Raw genomic sequence first — 13,009 nt, forward strand, 5'->3', positions numbered from 1 at the left:
CAATGCATGAAAGTGAAAAGTGAGAGAGAAGTCGCTCAGTCGTGTCCAACCCTCAGCGACCCCATGGACTTCAGCCTTCCAGGCTCCTCCATCCACGGGATTTTCCAGGCAAGAGTACTGGAGTGGGGTGCCATTACCTTCTCTAACATTTGCAATATGGCTAGTCAGTGTTTAAAATCACTGTATAACCAGATATGTACCTTAGAATGCTTTTGGTTGAAAGTGATAGAAACCCTATCTCAACCTGGCATCACTGAAAAAAAACTGAAAATGTCATTGGTAAGGTAGGCAACCCTTTAAGAGAGGGTTGGTTCAGTGCCTTAGAAGCACTGAAAAGATACTTTCCTCCCCTATTTCATCACTCTTAGTGTTGACTTTCAGTTCAGTTCAGTTCAGTTGCTCAGTCGTGTCCGACTCTTTGTGACCCCATGAATTGCAGCACGCCAGGCCTCCCTGTCCATCACCAACTCCTGGAGTTCACTCAGACTCACGTCCATCGAGTCTGTGATGCCATCCAGCCATCTCATCCTCGGTCGTCCCCTTCTCCTCCTGCCCCCAATCCCTCCCAGCATCAAAGTCTTTTCCAATGAGTCAACTCTTCTCATGAGGTGGCCAAAGTACTGGAGTTTCAGCTTTAGCATCATTCCTTCCAAAGAAATCCCAGGGCTGATCTCCTTCAGAATGGACTGGTTGGATCTCCTTGCAGTCCAAGAGACTCTCAAGAGTCTTCTCCAACACCACAGTTCAAAAGCATCAATTCTTTGGCACTCAGCCTTCTTCACAGTCCAACTCTCACATCCATACATGACCACAGGAAAAACCATAGCCTTGACTAGACAGACCTTTATTGGCAAAGTAATGTCTCTGCTTCTCAATATGCTATCTAGGTTGGTCATAACTTTTCTTCCAAGGAGTAAGCATCTTTTAATGTCATGGCTGCATTCACCATCTGCAGTGATTTTGGAGCCCAAAAAAACAAAGTCTGACACTGTTTCCACTGTTTCCCCATCTATTTCCCATGAAGTGATGGAGCCAGATGCCATGATCTTCATTTTCTGAATGTTGAGCTTTAAGCCAACTTTTTCACTCTCCTCTCACTTTCAGCAAGAGGCTTTTTAGTTCCTCTTCACTTTCTGCCATAAGGGTGGTGTCATCTGCATATCTGAGGTTATTGATATTTCTCCTGGCAATCTTGATTCCAGCTTGCACTTCTTCCAGTCTAGCGTTTCTCATGATGTACTCTGCATATAAGTTCAATAAGCAGGGTGACAATATACAGCCTTGACATACTCCTTTTCCTATTTGAAACCAGTCTGTTGTTTCATGTCCAGTTCTAACTGCTGCTCCCTGACCTGCATACCGATTTCTCAAGAGGCAGGTCAGGTAGTCTGGTATTCCCATCTCTTTCAGAATTTTCCAGTTTATTGTGATCCACACTGTCAAAGGCTTTGACATAGTCACTAAAGCAGAAATAGATGTTTTTCTGGAACTCTTTTGCTTTTTCCATGATCCAGTGGATGTTGGCAATTTGATCTCTGGTTCCTCTGCCTCTTCTAAAACCAGCTTGAACATCTGGAAGTTCGCGGTTCATGTATTGCTGAAGCCTGGCTTGGAGAATTTTGAGCATTACTTTACTAGCATGTGAGATGAGTGCAATTGTGCGGTAGTTTGAGCATTCTCTGGCATTGCCTTTCTTTGGGATTGGAATGAAAACTGACCTTTTTCAGTCCTGTGGCCACTGCTGAGTTTTCCAAATTTGCTGGCATATTGAGTGCAGCACTTTCACAGCATCATCTTTCAGGATTTGAAATAGCTCAACTGGAATTCCGTCACTTCCACTAGCTTTGTCTGTAGTGATGCTTTCTAAGGTCCACTTGACTTCACATTCCAGGATGTCTGGCTCTAGGTGAGTGATCACACCATCATGATTATCTGGGTCGTGAAGATCTTTTCTGTACAGTTTTTCTGTGTATTCTTGCCACCACTTCTTAATATCTTCTGCTTCTGTTAGGTCCATACCATTTCTGTCCTTTATCGAGCCAATCTTTGCATGAAAAGTTCCCTTGGTATCTCTAATTTTCTTGAAGAGATCTCTAGTCTTTCCCATTCTGTTGTTTTCCTCTATTTCTTTGCACTGATCACTGAGGAAGGCTTTCTTATCTCTTCTTGCTATTCTTTGGAACTCTGCATTCAGATGCTTCTATCTTTCCTTTTCTCCTTTGCTTTCGCTTCTCTTCTTTTCACAGCTTTTTCCTCCTTCTAATCTCCATGCTCAACTGTGCATGCCTGCTCAATCACTTTAGTCATGTCTGACCGTTTATGACCCTATGTAGTGTAGCCTGCCAGATTCCTTTCCATGGGATTCTCCAGGCAAGAATACTGGAGTGAATTGCCATGCCCTCCTCCAGGGGATCTTCCCAACCCAGGGATCAAACCTGGGTCTCCTGCATTGCAGATGGATTCTTTACCCCTGAGCTACTGGGGAAGCCCATGTCAATTGTGTGTTAAAGTAAAGAGATTAAAAGAGCTTTCCTCCTCTTCTGCTTCACAGAGGCCTGACCCTCACTTACCTGGAACAATTTAGCTCACTTACATAACCCTGAAACAGTTTCCAAGGTCACAGTCAAGTTCCGATTGGCTGAAATTTAGATGCTCATTCCTGAAGTAGTCCTGATTTCTTCAGGGATGAGCTTATACCACTTGACTCCAGAATGAGGGTGTGAGGGATCCTTGTTAATGTTGTGCCTGCTCCCCACTGAGAATTGGATGGAAGGTGATGGGAAGGCAGCTGTAAATTCCATTTCATCTTGGAACCTTCTCTAGCAACATAAAATCCATTTGACCGTGAGGTGATGCAGCTATTGCCTTGGCCTCATTAGCATCACAGTTCAGTGAGCTGAGAGTTCATGGTCTCATTCTTCTCACTTGTCAGCACCCTGCCTTTGAATAAGGTCAATGTCATATTCAGAGCTGTTGTTGTTCAAGAAATCCCGTTTGACAAAACAGGGCAAAAATAGCTACTGCAAAGTGACTCTGAACTTAGCTGCTGTGTCCCATCAGGGAGTGGTGGGAACACAGTCGCTGGGGAAATGTTTGGAATCATGACTGTGTGTGCACCTGTTCTGTGTCAGAGCATATTTCTTACTTTAGATAAATGCTGACTTTTGCCTGAGAAAGTAGCTTTCTATCTGAGGCTATGAGCTCTTTCTTAAGAACTACAAATATCTTCCTCTGTTTTTCAGAGTTGACGCAGAATTTAATAATGTTGCCTTTTCTGCCAAGACTTTTATTCATTGTTTCCCACCTCAAGTCGATGAAGCATGATGGAGTTATTGTCCTCATTCTGCAGTTCAGGAAGCAGGGCCAGAGGGTTAACCCACTTGTCTGTGACAACATGTCAAAGCAGGGATGGAGTTGGCATTAGAAATCGTTTCCTAGAATCTTGGCTCAGTGCTTTCTTTAAAAAGAATTATGAAAGTTCCAAGTAACAACAAAAAAGCACAAATCATCAAATACAAACATGTTGGAACCCATCAGTCTCAGAAATTTTGCAGGAAGCATGTATTTCTAGACAGACTGGAAATCTCCTTTGTGTCCTGTTTGGTTCGCATCCCTAACTTTTCCTTCCCTGAGAAAATCAATATCCTGAATTTGGTATTTTATACTGTCCGATTTTTCTCTATATGTATGTATCCACAAAAATATGGTACAGTTTTGCACACTTGGCTTTATATTATTGCTCTTGTCTTGTCTGAATCTTTTTGCTTTTTGCTCAATATAGTTTTTAGTATACATTCATATTAATACGTACAGCATGTTTATTCACTTTGTATGTGTGTTAGTCACTTAGTCGTGTCTCGACTTTTGCAATCCCATGGACTGTGGCCTGCCAGGCTCCCCTGTCCATGGAATTCTCCAGGCAAGAATACTGGAGTTAAAAAAAAAAAGTACTGGAGTGGTTTGCCATTCCCTTCTCCAGGGTACCTTCCTGACGTGGGGATTGAACCCGGGTCTCCTGCACTGCAGACAGATTCTTTACTGTCTGAGGTACAAGGAATTAGATTCCATGTCATTATAAAGATATATAAATATATGACAGATTACCTCTCTGTAATCATCATTTAGATTTTTGGTGCTATTTAATATAAGCAATAATACAATGCAAATTCTTATACCTTTCACCTTCTGATTGCTTTCTTAAACCCTGCTTGAAAAAAAGAATACTCTTATGGAGATAAGTATAGAGATTCAGTTGCTCTATCTAAATTCAGTCCTAGAGTAATGCAAGAGTGAGTATCAAAAGCAACATTTATCAGCTATATTTCCATTGGAGAAAACTATAATTGAGCAGGACACTATATGAGGCCTTCATGGGACACACCCCTCCCCTAGACACTGTTGTAGTTCCTCTCCGAAATACCTAGATGACAGTATCTGATGCACATTTCTGAGTTGTATTACAAATGGAAGAAGTCAATTACTGGCTACCATGAGCATGTAACCCCCAGACCTATTGACGCCTGTGACACTGCCCTGTTTCGTCACCATCAACCAGTCAGAGAATTGTGCACAAGCTGATCACATCCTGGGGATGCCACTCCCTCATTTTGCCTTTAAAAATGCTTTGCTGAGGTCAGCTGGGGGGTTCAGGCTTTTTGAGCACTAGCCATCCAGGACTCCTTGCTTGGTGCTCCACAGTAAACACTTTTTAAGTCACTTCAGTCGTGTCCGACTCTGTGCGACCCCACGGACGGCAGCCCGCCAGACTCCCCCATCCCTGGGATTCTCCAGGCAAGAACACTGGAGTGGGCTCCCATTTCCTTCTCCAATGCATGAAGGTGAAAAGTGAAAGTGAAGTCTCTCAGTCGTGTCTGACTCTTAGCGACCCCATGGACTGCAGCCTACCAGGCTCTTCCATCTGTGGGATTTTCCAGGCAAGAGTACTGGAGTGGGGTGCCATTGCCTTCTCTGACAGTTAACACAGCACTTACCTTCACCTCAACTCAGAGTCAGTAGATTAGCTTCCCTCCGAGTGGGTGAACAGACCCCAGCTGGTTCAGTACCAAAACCAATCCACGTTCCATGCATAGCATGATTTTCAGTTGCTATTTCAGGATCTATCATTATATCTTGAAATCTCACCTATTTAGTCATTACTAACTCTGCATGTTTCTAGAACCAGACTGGAATTCCTGGGCCTGCAGGATTTGTGTCAGGGTGAAAAAAAAAAATGGCCTCAATCAAAGTGATGGACTGGTAGGGGTGTGCTCTGAATAAAGCAAGTTTTATCATTACAGAAATAGAAACAGTGGCTTGAAAAATTTAAGATCATCAAATGCCTTCCTTCTAAAAAGCATGCCATAAGGAGAAGGGGTGAAATTTCTATGGATCATCATTTCTATGTATCTGAAAGCACTGTCTTTATGTGGTAGAAATGAGCAAAGGATGGCCATTTGTTTGACTTATTTTAGGAACCTTGTAGTCTGTTTAAAATGGCTAATTTAAAAATCTTCACATCAACTATGAAACTAAATCATTTTGAAAAGTTATTATGCTTTGTTCTGGATTCTCAGAATTCTGAGGAAGCTGGTCTATTGTGTTAATACTGGAATTGCTTTTTTATGCCACCAGCTAACTGAAGACTCTGTAACACAGTTTGGTGGAAAATTACTGGCACAGTACTGGAGACACTGGGTTTTTCACTTGTCTCCTCTGACTATGAACCTTATGAAACAGTCACCTAAACATCTTGAATATAGGATTACCTTAAATCCATGCTTTGCAAGTTTTTTTGTTTTTTTTTTTTCCCATGTTGACCCTGTAGATGTTAAATCAATTTGGTGGGTTGGGAACAACATTCAAAAGAAAGCAACATGGAATGTGAATATGAAAGTGTTAGTCGCTCAGTCCTGTCTGACTCTTTGCTACCCATGGACTGTAGCTTGCCAGGTTCCTCTGTCCATGGGATTTCCCACGCAAGAATATTGGAGTGAGTAGTCACTCCCTTCTGCAGGGGATCTTCCCAACCCAGGGATCAAGCTTGGGTCTCCTGCATTGCAAGCAGATTCTTCACCATCTGAGTCACCAGTGAAGCCCAAGGGTAAATAGATTTCATAAAATGTGTGTTACAAAGGGATAAACGTGTGCCTAGCTGGAGAATTATATGAAGTAAAATTCTTTTCTACTGCTTTCAAAAATGTTTGAAATGTTTGAAATGTTTATACCAGGTGATTTCAGAAAGTGTCTCAGGGACCTCTCAGATATGGTTATGTCCATATTTAAAATTCAACAGGTGCTCCCATTTTTTAAGGAGGAAGCTCAAAAATCTCAGAATAGTAGCAAAACTCTTCATAATTCTTGCCTCTGCGATCATGCTCTCCAAGGACATGGTGAACTCCCACTTTTCCTGTTTCCACAGTACTGCCTCAAAGGTCCATGCCTTTGCTGACACTTTTCTCTCAGCATAAAATGCTCTCAGTAGACACAAAGCATTACCTTTGTTAGAAACCCTTCCAAATCCGACTATTCTTCACTGAATTGGCCACTCCTTTTCTTAGACCCCTAATATTATTTCTACTGTCTCGTGTCATAGCCCAGGATCGCATACACTTGCAGTTAATAATGGTTTAAAAATCTATCCCACCCTGCTGACCTTGGAGACTTGGAGGTCAGGTCTTTGTATTATAAGAGTTCAGGTTTTTTTCTCCCTTTTTCTTATACATGTGTACTCTGTTCTCCCTTGCTTTTGAAATAACTACTATTTTAAAGCAATGCATATTTATTGTAAGTGTCTCAAATGACATAAAAACCAGTTGAGTGAGGGATTGATTGGGAGTTTGGGATTGCCATGTGCACACTGCTGTATTTAAAATAGATAACCAACAAGAATCTACTGTTTAGCACAGGGGACTCTGCTCGATATTCTGTAATAGCCTAAACTGGAAAAGAATTTGAGAAGGAATAGGTACATGTATGGGTATAACTGAATCACTTTGCTTTATACCTGAAACTAACACATTGTTAATCAATTATATTTCAGTATAAAAAAATATATATATGTATATTTTAAAAAGGCAGCTGAAAAATCACCCTAAGGCTCACAACCCAAAGATGAACACTGTTAGTATCTAAACCGATGTCTTGTTCTGCCTGCAGTTTCATAGAGAGGCAAGTGTGTGCACACACACACAGTGGCACACAAATAAATTCACACGTGCACACACAATGTTAAATAAATAAATTCATTTATTAATATGACTGATTTTTCCTTTCAGCAATGCCAAGGGCACTTTCGATGTCAATGATACACCCTTTTCATCATTTAAAATTGCTGATTATTATTCTGAGCCATGGATTATTGGGGTTTTATTTCGTTTGCCATTTATCTACATTAAGAGCCATGATGGCAGATACGACTTACTCCTCCCGCACTATAAGCGTCAACTAGAAGGCACCATGCTTGTCCCTAGTGTCTTCCATTAGCGAGTGAGTCCTGCGCTGCCTCAGCAGTTCTCTTCAGGGCCTTCTGTATTATCCCTCCTCCCCTTTATCCTTAGGCTGTGTCCTCTTCAAGTCTTTGTGTATCAGAGCCTCCTACCTAACAATGCGAGGTCTTTAGGGAAAGTTTCTCTTTCTGAACAGAAGCATTGGGACTTCCCTGGTCAGCCAGTAATTAAGGCGCCATGCTTCCCATGCAGGGGGTGTGGGTTCTATCCCTGGTTGGGGAACTAAGATCCCGCATACACATTGTGGCCACAAAAATTAGAAAAGGAAAAAGGAATCGTCTATCGTTACACAGTAAAAAATTGACTTTTGACAGTTTTCCCATTTAGGAACTAATAAAGTAGAATCATGCATATATTTATTTAAAAATTTGCATCTCACCTTCCTAAAACAGGATATGAATCTGGATTGTCCTGACCTTCTTCTATTTTGTGGACATGAAATTCAAGATGATATATAATTGTTTTCAATGCTTAGTTCCATTTCAACAACCACTTCCACTCTTGGTAGATATAAATTGCAAATACATTTTATTAGGAAATATTTCCTCTACTCTCTGGAGCTGAAGTCAAGAACTACTCAGATATATTATTTTAATAAAAGGTAATATCTAGTACAATTTTGGAAAGTGTAAAGCTTCATTATAATTAAAGCTTATTTGTGTCATTTTTAATGTGATCAGATTCAGGAATATATCTGTCTCTTCAATGTAACAAGATAGCTTGGGTATAATCCATATTGTTCTTATGTATTTTCTTCTGCTTTTAGCCTCAGTTATAGCTCTCAGGAGTTCTTCATCCCTTAATTTGTGGATTCCATGGTAGAGTATATAGTATGATGATATTAACCCAACCTTTTTCTTAGGCTTTTTGTGTCCGTCTCTGTATTCTAAACTTGAATTCCATCTCACTGAGACTCAGGGACACTATGTCATAATGTACATTTCCTTAGGTTTAAATATGAACCATATGCCATTGGCTTCCCATGCTCTAGTTGTGAGTATGTAGAGATCTGAGCAATCGGTCACTTCCTGCTCCCTTCCTCAGTTATTGCATATAATTAACTATTGCCTCTTGCATTGTTCCTCTTTCCATCCATATCTCTGCTCCTTAATGGCACTTGTTCTCAACCAGAATAGACTTTACAAGGCACGTTTGCAAAGTCTGAAGATATTTTTGGTTATCACAATGCAAGGGTACTAATGACTTCTAAATGATAGAAGTCAGAATGCAATTTAACATCCCACAACACAGACTATAGGCCCACTCTCCACAACGTGTTAGCCAGTCCAAAATGTCAGTATCACCTAAGCTGAAGAATCTTGCTTCGTAGAAGCTGATTTCATGTGTTTTGGTTGAACTTCAAATTTCACCTCTGAGATGTTCAGTTTGATATAATCTCGTGATTCAGACTAGCTGCTTGGTCACTAAAAATGGAAAGTTATGTCTCACACCTCATCCACATTGTATGCTTTCGTTGAAGTGAGGCAGCACTCATCATTAAAACTTTTCCCTTCTTGGTAACTGTTATATGACCAGTTATACACAATAGGGAACGAGGGAACCTGAGGCATATTTCTAAGTAAAGTATGAGTAAGTAAGGAAGTATGATTATCCTCAAATACTCTCTGCTCCAAAGTGGCATTTGTTGTTTTGGAAACTGCATTTACAAATATGTTTTAAAAAACCCTGTGGGCAGCTTAACTCTAACACAAATTTTCTTCCCCCCCCCTTCTTGTTTTTCAGACATTTCACATTTTCAAGAACAGAATGATTTAAAAGGATTGCTAGAAAATCTCCATCAAAATATCCAAGCCAAAAAGAGAAAGAATGTGGAAATCATGTGGCTGGCTGCAACGGTAGGCACTCTCCTGTCAAGCATTATTCCTTGTCCCCGTGATGATCAATCCGCAAGCATATTGGGTATCTGTTCTGTAGGGTCCAACTTCTGCACTTTGGGTTACCCGATGTCACTCTCCATTATCCAAGAGATTAGGCATCTAGCTTATCAACAGACTAGAACACAAGATAGAAGATGTATTCAGCAAGAAAAAATCCTATTCATTAGCTTTTCTTATAAATTCAGGATGTGTTTGCTACTTTGAGGTTAAAATCAAGTGTCTGTGATTTTCTTGATATTGTGAGTTGCAGTGTCAATTGCCCATCTCACTATGGTTTTGCAGTGATGCCCTAGAGAAGTATGGTTTCAACAGAATGTGATTATCCGATCTCTGACTCACAGCCTTGGTAGGGCTCCTGGACATAGTGTTTTGTTAATGAGCTTGTAAATGCGCTTGTTCATCTCGATACTGGCATATAATTTATTACCGATGGATGGCTCTTGGAGTAATGAGCTATATTTTGTATGGTTTTTTCTCATTTAATGGCACCCTCAAGGTAAAAGATATATTTGCTTTCCCACCCCAGGTTTCTATAAGATCGAGGGAGAAAACTATGCCTATATTTTTAAGCTCTTATCTGGCAACCATTCAGGCATAGCTCACATGAACGTATGAATTTTGTTAAACATTCAGGCCCAGAGATCCTTGCACTAGGAAAGGATCTTTTCATCAGGAAAGACACGCTTTGGAGATCTTTTTGATGCATGTCATATTTGTACTTACTGCACATACAGGGCTGCTTATGTGATTTGGAGTTCAGTGTAACAGATCTTCTCGTGTGTGCTATTCATTTTCGATCAATAGTACTTAAAACAAAGGCTTTCCCCTACTGCAAATGGTTCGATTATTACTTACTCTCTTCTGGGAAAAAGGAATGGATAATTTACCATGCGTATATATAAAATAATTTACCAAGAACAAGGCAGAGGAAAGCTGCTTTGGTTTCCCTTCATGCCCTCTTGGAGCCCCAGGGAAGAACATCAAAGGTAACAGTATGAAAGATTGCTTTTGAGCAGCTCATTTACACTGGTCCCATTTAGCATCATCCTGCATTACATGAGGTTGTTTTTAATAGTTCTTTGTCCCATGTCTGCTCTTTACATCTTCAAAGACTGCTATGGTTGCTAATTCTCAGAAAAATTTCACAAAGACAGGTCATAAGTTATTTTTGCAACATTACTAATGACATGATAGCACAAAAGGACTTTGATAATTGCTCAAGGCTCGCTGACAACTTAGGAACATATACACATGTCATCATATACATACTGTCAGTCATGTGAATTTTTAAATTAAGGATGCGCAGAACCACAAGTGTATGTTTTTTCTGGTACATGTAGTTTTCTTATTTGAATATATAAAGAAATTTCCCATTAATCCTACATTTCTGAAAATGTTTTTGAAACGTATATACCAGTCAAATATGGCTTACTCACAACTTCCCACTGAATGAATGAATGGATGTTTGCCTGCCTTGATAAATGTACAACACCCATAGTGTGCAAATTTGACATTCTCTAGGAATATTGGCTTAACTATAAATAGCATGTCTGTAGAGTGATACATGAGTTTCAGTATCCTCTTTGTAAACCAGGACCTTGGTATTACTCTTCAAGAAATATAGAAATTCCCTTCAACATCTTCCACAGAATTTTAATTTTTGTCTCTATTTCTTCTTTAAAACAATGAAATATTGTTTTTTTTACTGTCTTATGTTCTAATTAAAAATATAAAGCTATTTGATTTTATCTCAATGAATTGTAAAAACTGAAAATGAGAACTTAAAAATACCAAACACCAAATTAAGCTAATGTTAAATTAAATGTTAAATTAAGTTCATTTAGCTCTAAAGAGTTGTGAAATACAGAAATGAAGACCCAACCAGTCTGCTTTGAAGGAATTGCCCAAGCTTCCTCTTTTTTTTAAAAAAAAAAAAGACATGAAATATCCTTAATAGGATAGCTGCATATAATTGTAACAGTGCATTTTAAAGAATATTCACTGTTTTTAAAGATTGTCTCTCACAAGTGACCATTGAGGTCTATATACTGCTATTATAAATTTAGTAAAGCTTTTGTTATTTTATACAAAAAATTTTGAAATACTGTTTATTTAAAAGCATTAGAGTTTTCTAGATTAAAAAAAAAGATTATATGTTGAAATCATGCTCTCACATTTACCTAGTCACATTAAAGATGGTGAGAAAGTATTTAGCTAAGATCTATTAAGGAGTTGTAAATCCTAAGCTAAGTGTTGGAGTCATATTTAAATCATGGTAAAAACCCTTGATGAACTGTTTTATTATACCCTCTTTTCAAAGTAGGCAACTGTTAAGGCTTCCTTGATGGCAGATAATAAAGCAGACCTGTATTTCATCACATTAAATGTATCTTAAGTACATGTTGATTAACACTGTTGATGCTACCTTGATGATTGGTGTCGCATATCAGAGCATTACCAGGGCCAGGGAAGAGAATAGAATGGAGTGATTCACCTGTTACCTAGAAGGCAATGAGCCCATAAATTATTGCTACTCAGAGATTCTTCTTCTGGCTTACATCAGAATAACAAGAAAAAAAGAATTACAGAGAGAAGCAGAATAGGGCAGAAGTTAAAGACTTGGTCCTTGTTAGATAGAGTTATATTAGTACCCTGGCTCTGCTCTGTTGTGCATAAGTCATCTTACCTATCTAAACTTCAATTTTCTCATCTGTAAAATAAGATGAATATGCTTTCCTCCAGGCTTCATGTGCAGTTAAATTGGAAGAGCAGATCTATGTGAAATTTATTAGCATTGTACCAGGTACACAGTAGATATGCAATTAACAGTGGCCATTTGTGGCGTCCTAGTTCTTGTTAGTTGCATTGATGAGTGGTTTCCTTATCTGCTGCACTTGGCACCTTGTGGATGTTTAAAGTCTCATAATATCCCAGAGATTAGCAAAGGTTATTTCAAACATATGTGAGAAGGTATTAGCTCTTTAAGATTCAAATCAAGTGTCTTATCCAGGAAATACAGATTTTTTTCCCCCGTCACTAATAAGATGTTACTTCTGAGCTGTGATTATTATCATTAGCCCCTGCAGCTTAGATACCCTCTCAGAGCATCGCTGCCTCTGAGGAATATTTACCATCTTACATGCCTTCAACAGCCCCACACCTCATGTACAAAGAGCTAAATAAATTAAATCTATTTCATCAGCTTTTGAAATGAAAAGGTATTATTTTTCCATTCCACAGGGCATATTGAAATAGTTGACTTTCATAAAATTAGCATAAACTTGGTAAGTTTAGACTAGGAGTGTTTAGAGGACTCTGATGCTTGAGAGTAATCTAAAATAAACAAGAAACCACTTCTATGTCTGTTGCAGATTTGTCGCAAGCTAAATGGCATTCGTTTCACCTGTTGTAAAAGTGCCAAAGACAGGACGTCGATGTCTGTGACGCTTGAACAGTGCTCAATCCTGAGAGATGAGCATCAGTTACACAAGGACTTCTTTATCCGAGCACTGGATTGTATGAGAAGGTAGCCCACATGTTTTCAACTTCTTTCTTTTTAAAAAATGTTTATTGAAGTGTAGTGGATTTACAATATTGTGTTAATTT

The 13,009-nt window shown here is 39.3% G+C and overlaps 1 protein-coding gene across 9 annotated transcripts in view; it reads left to right on the forward strand.

Annotated features, from left to right (window-relative positions):
• Nucleotides 1–13,009, forward strand: part of INPP4B (inositol polyphosphate-4-phosphatase type II B) — an 883,288-nt gene that overhangs the window by 815,736 nt on the left and 54,543 nt on the right. For all 9 annotated transcript variants that reach the window (XM_069556830.1, XM_069556833.1, XM_069556829.1 and 6 more), the window contains 2 exons: nucleotides 9,249–9,361; nucleotides 12,775–12,929. In XM_069556830.1, the coding sequence (XP_069412931.1) occupies nucleotides 9,249–9,361; nucleotides 12,775–12,929 (268 nt within the window). The remainder of the gene's footprint in view (nucleotides 1–9,248; nucleotides 9,362–12,774; nucleotides 12,930–13,009) is intronic.

The sequence above is a fragment of the Ovis canadensis genome, chromosome 17 (assembly GCF_042477335.2).
Source record: "Ovis canadensis isolate MfBH-ARS-UI-01 breed Bighorn chromosome 17, ARS-UI_OviCan_v2, whole genome shotgun sequence".
Lineage (NCBI taxonomy): Eukaryota > Metazoa > Chordata > Mammalia > Artiodactyla > Bovidae > Ovis > Ovis canadensis.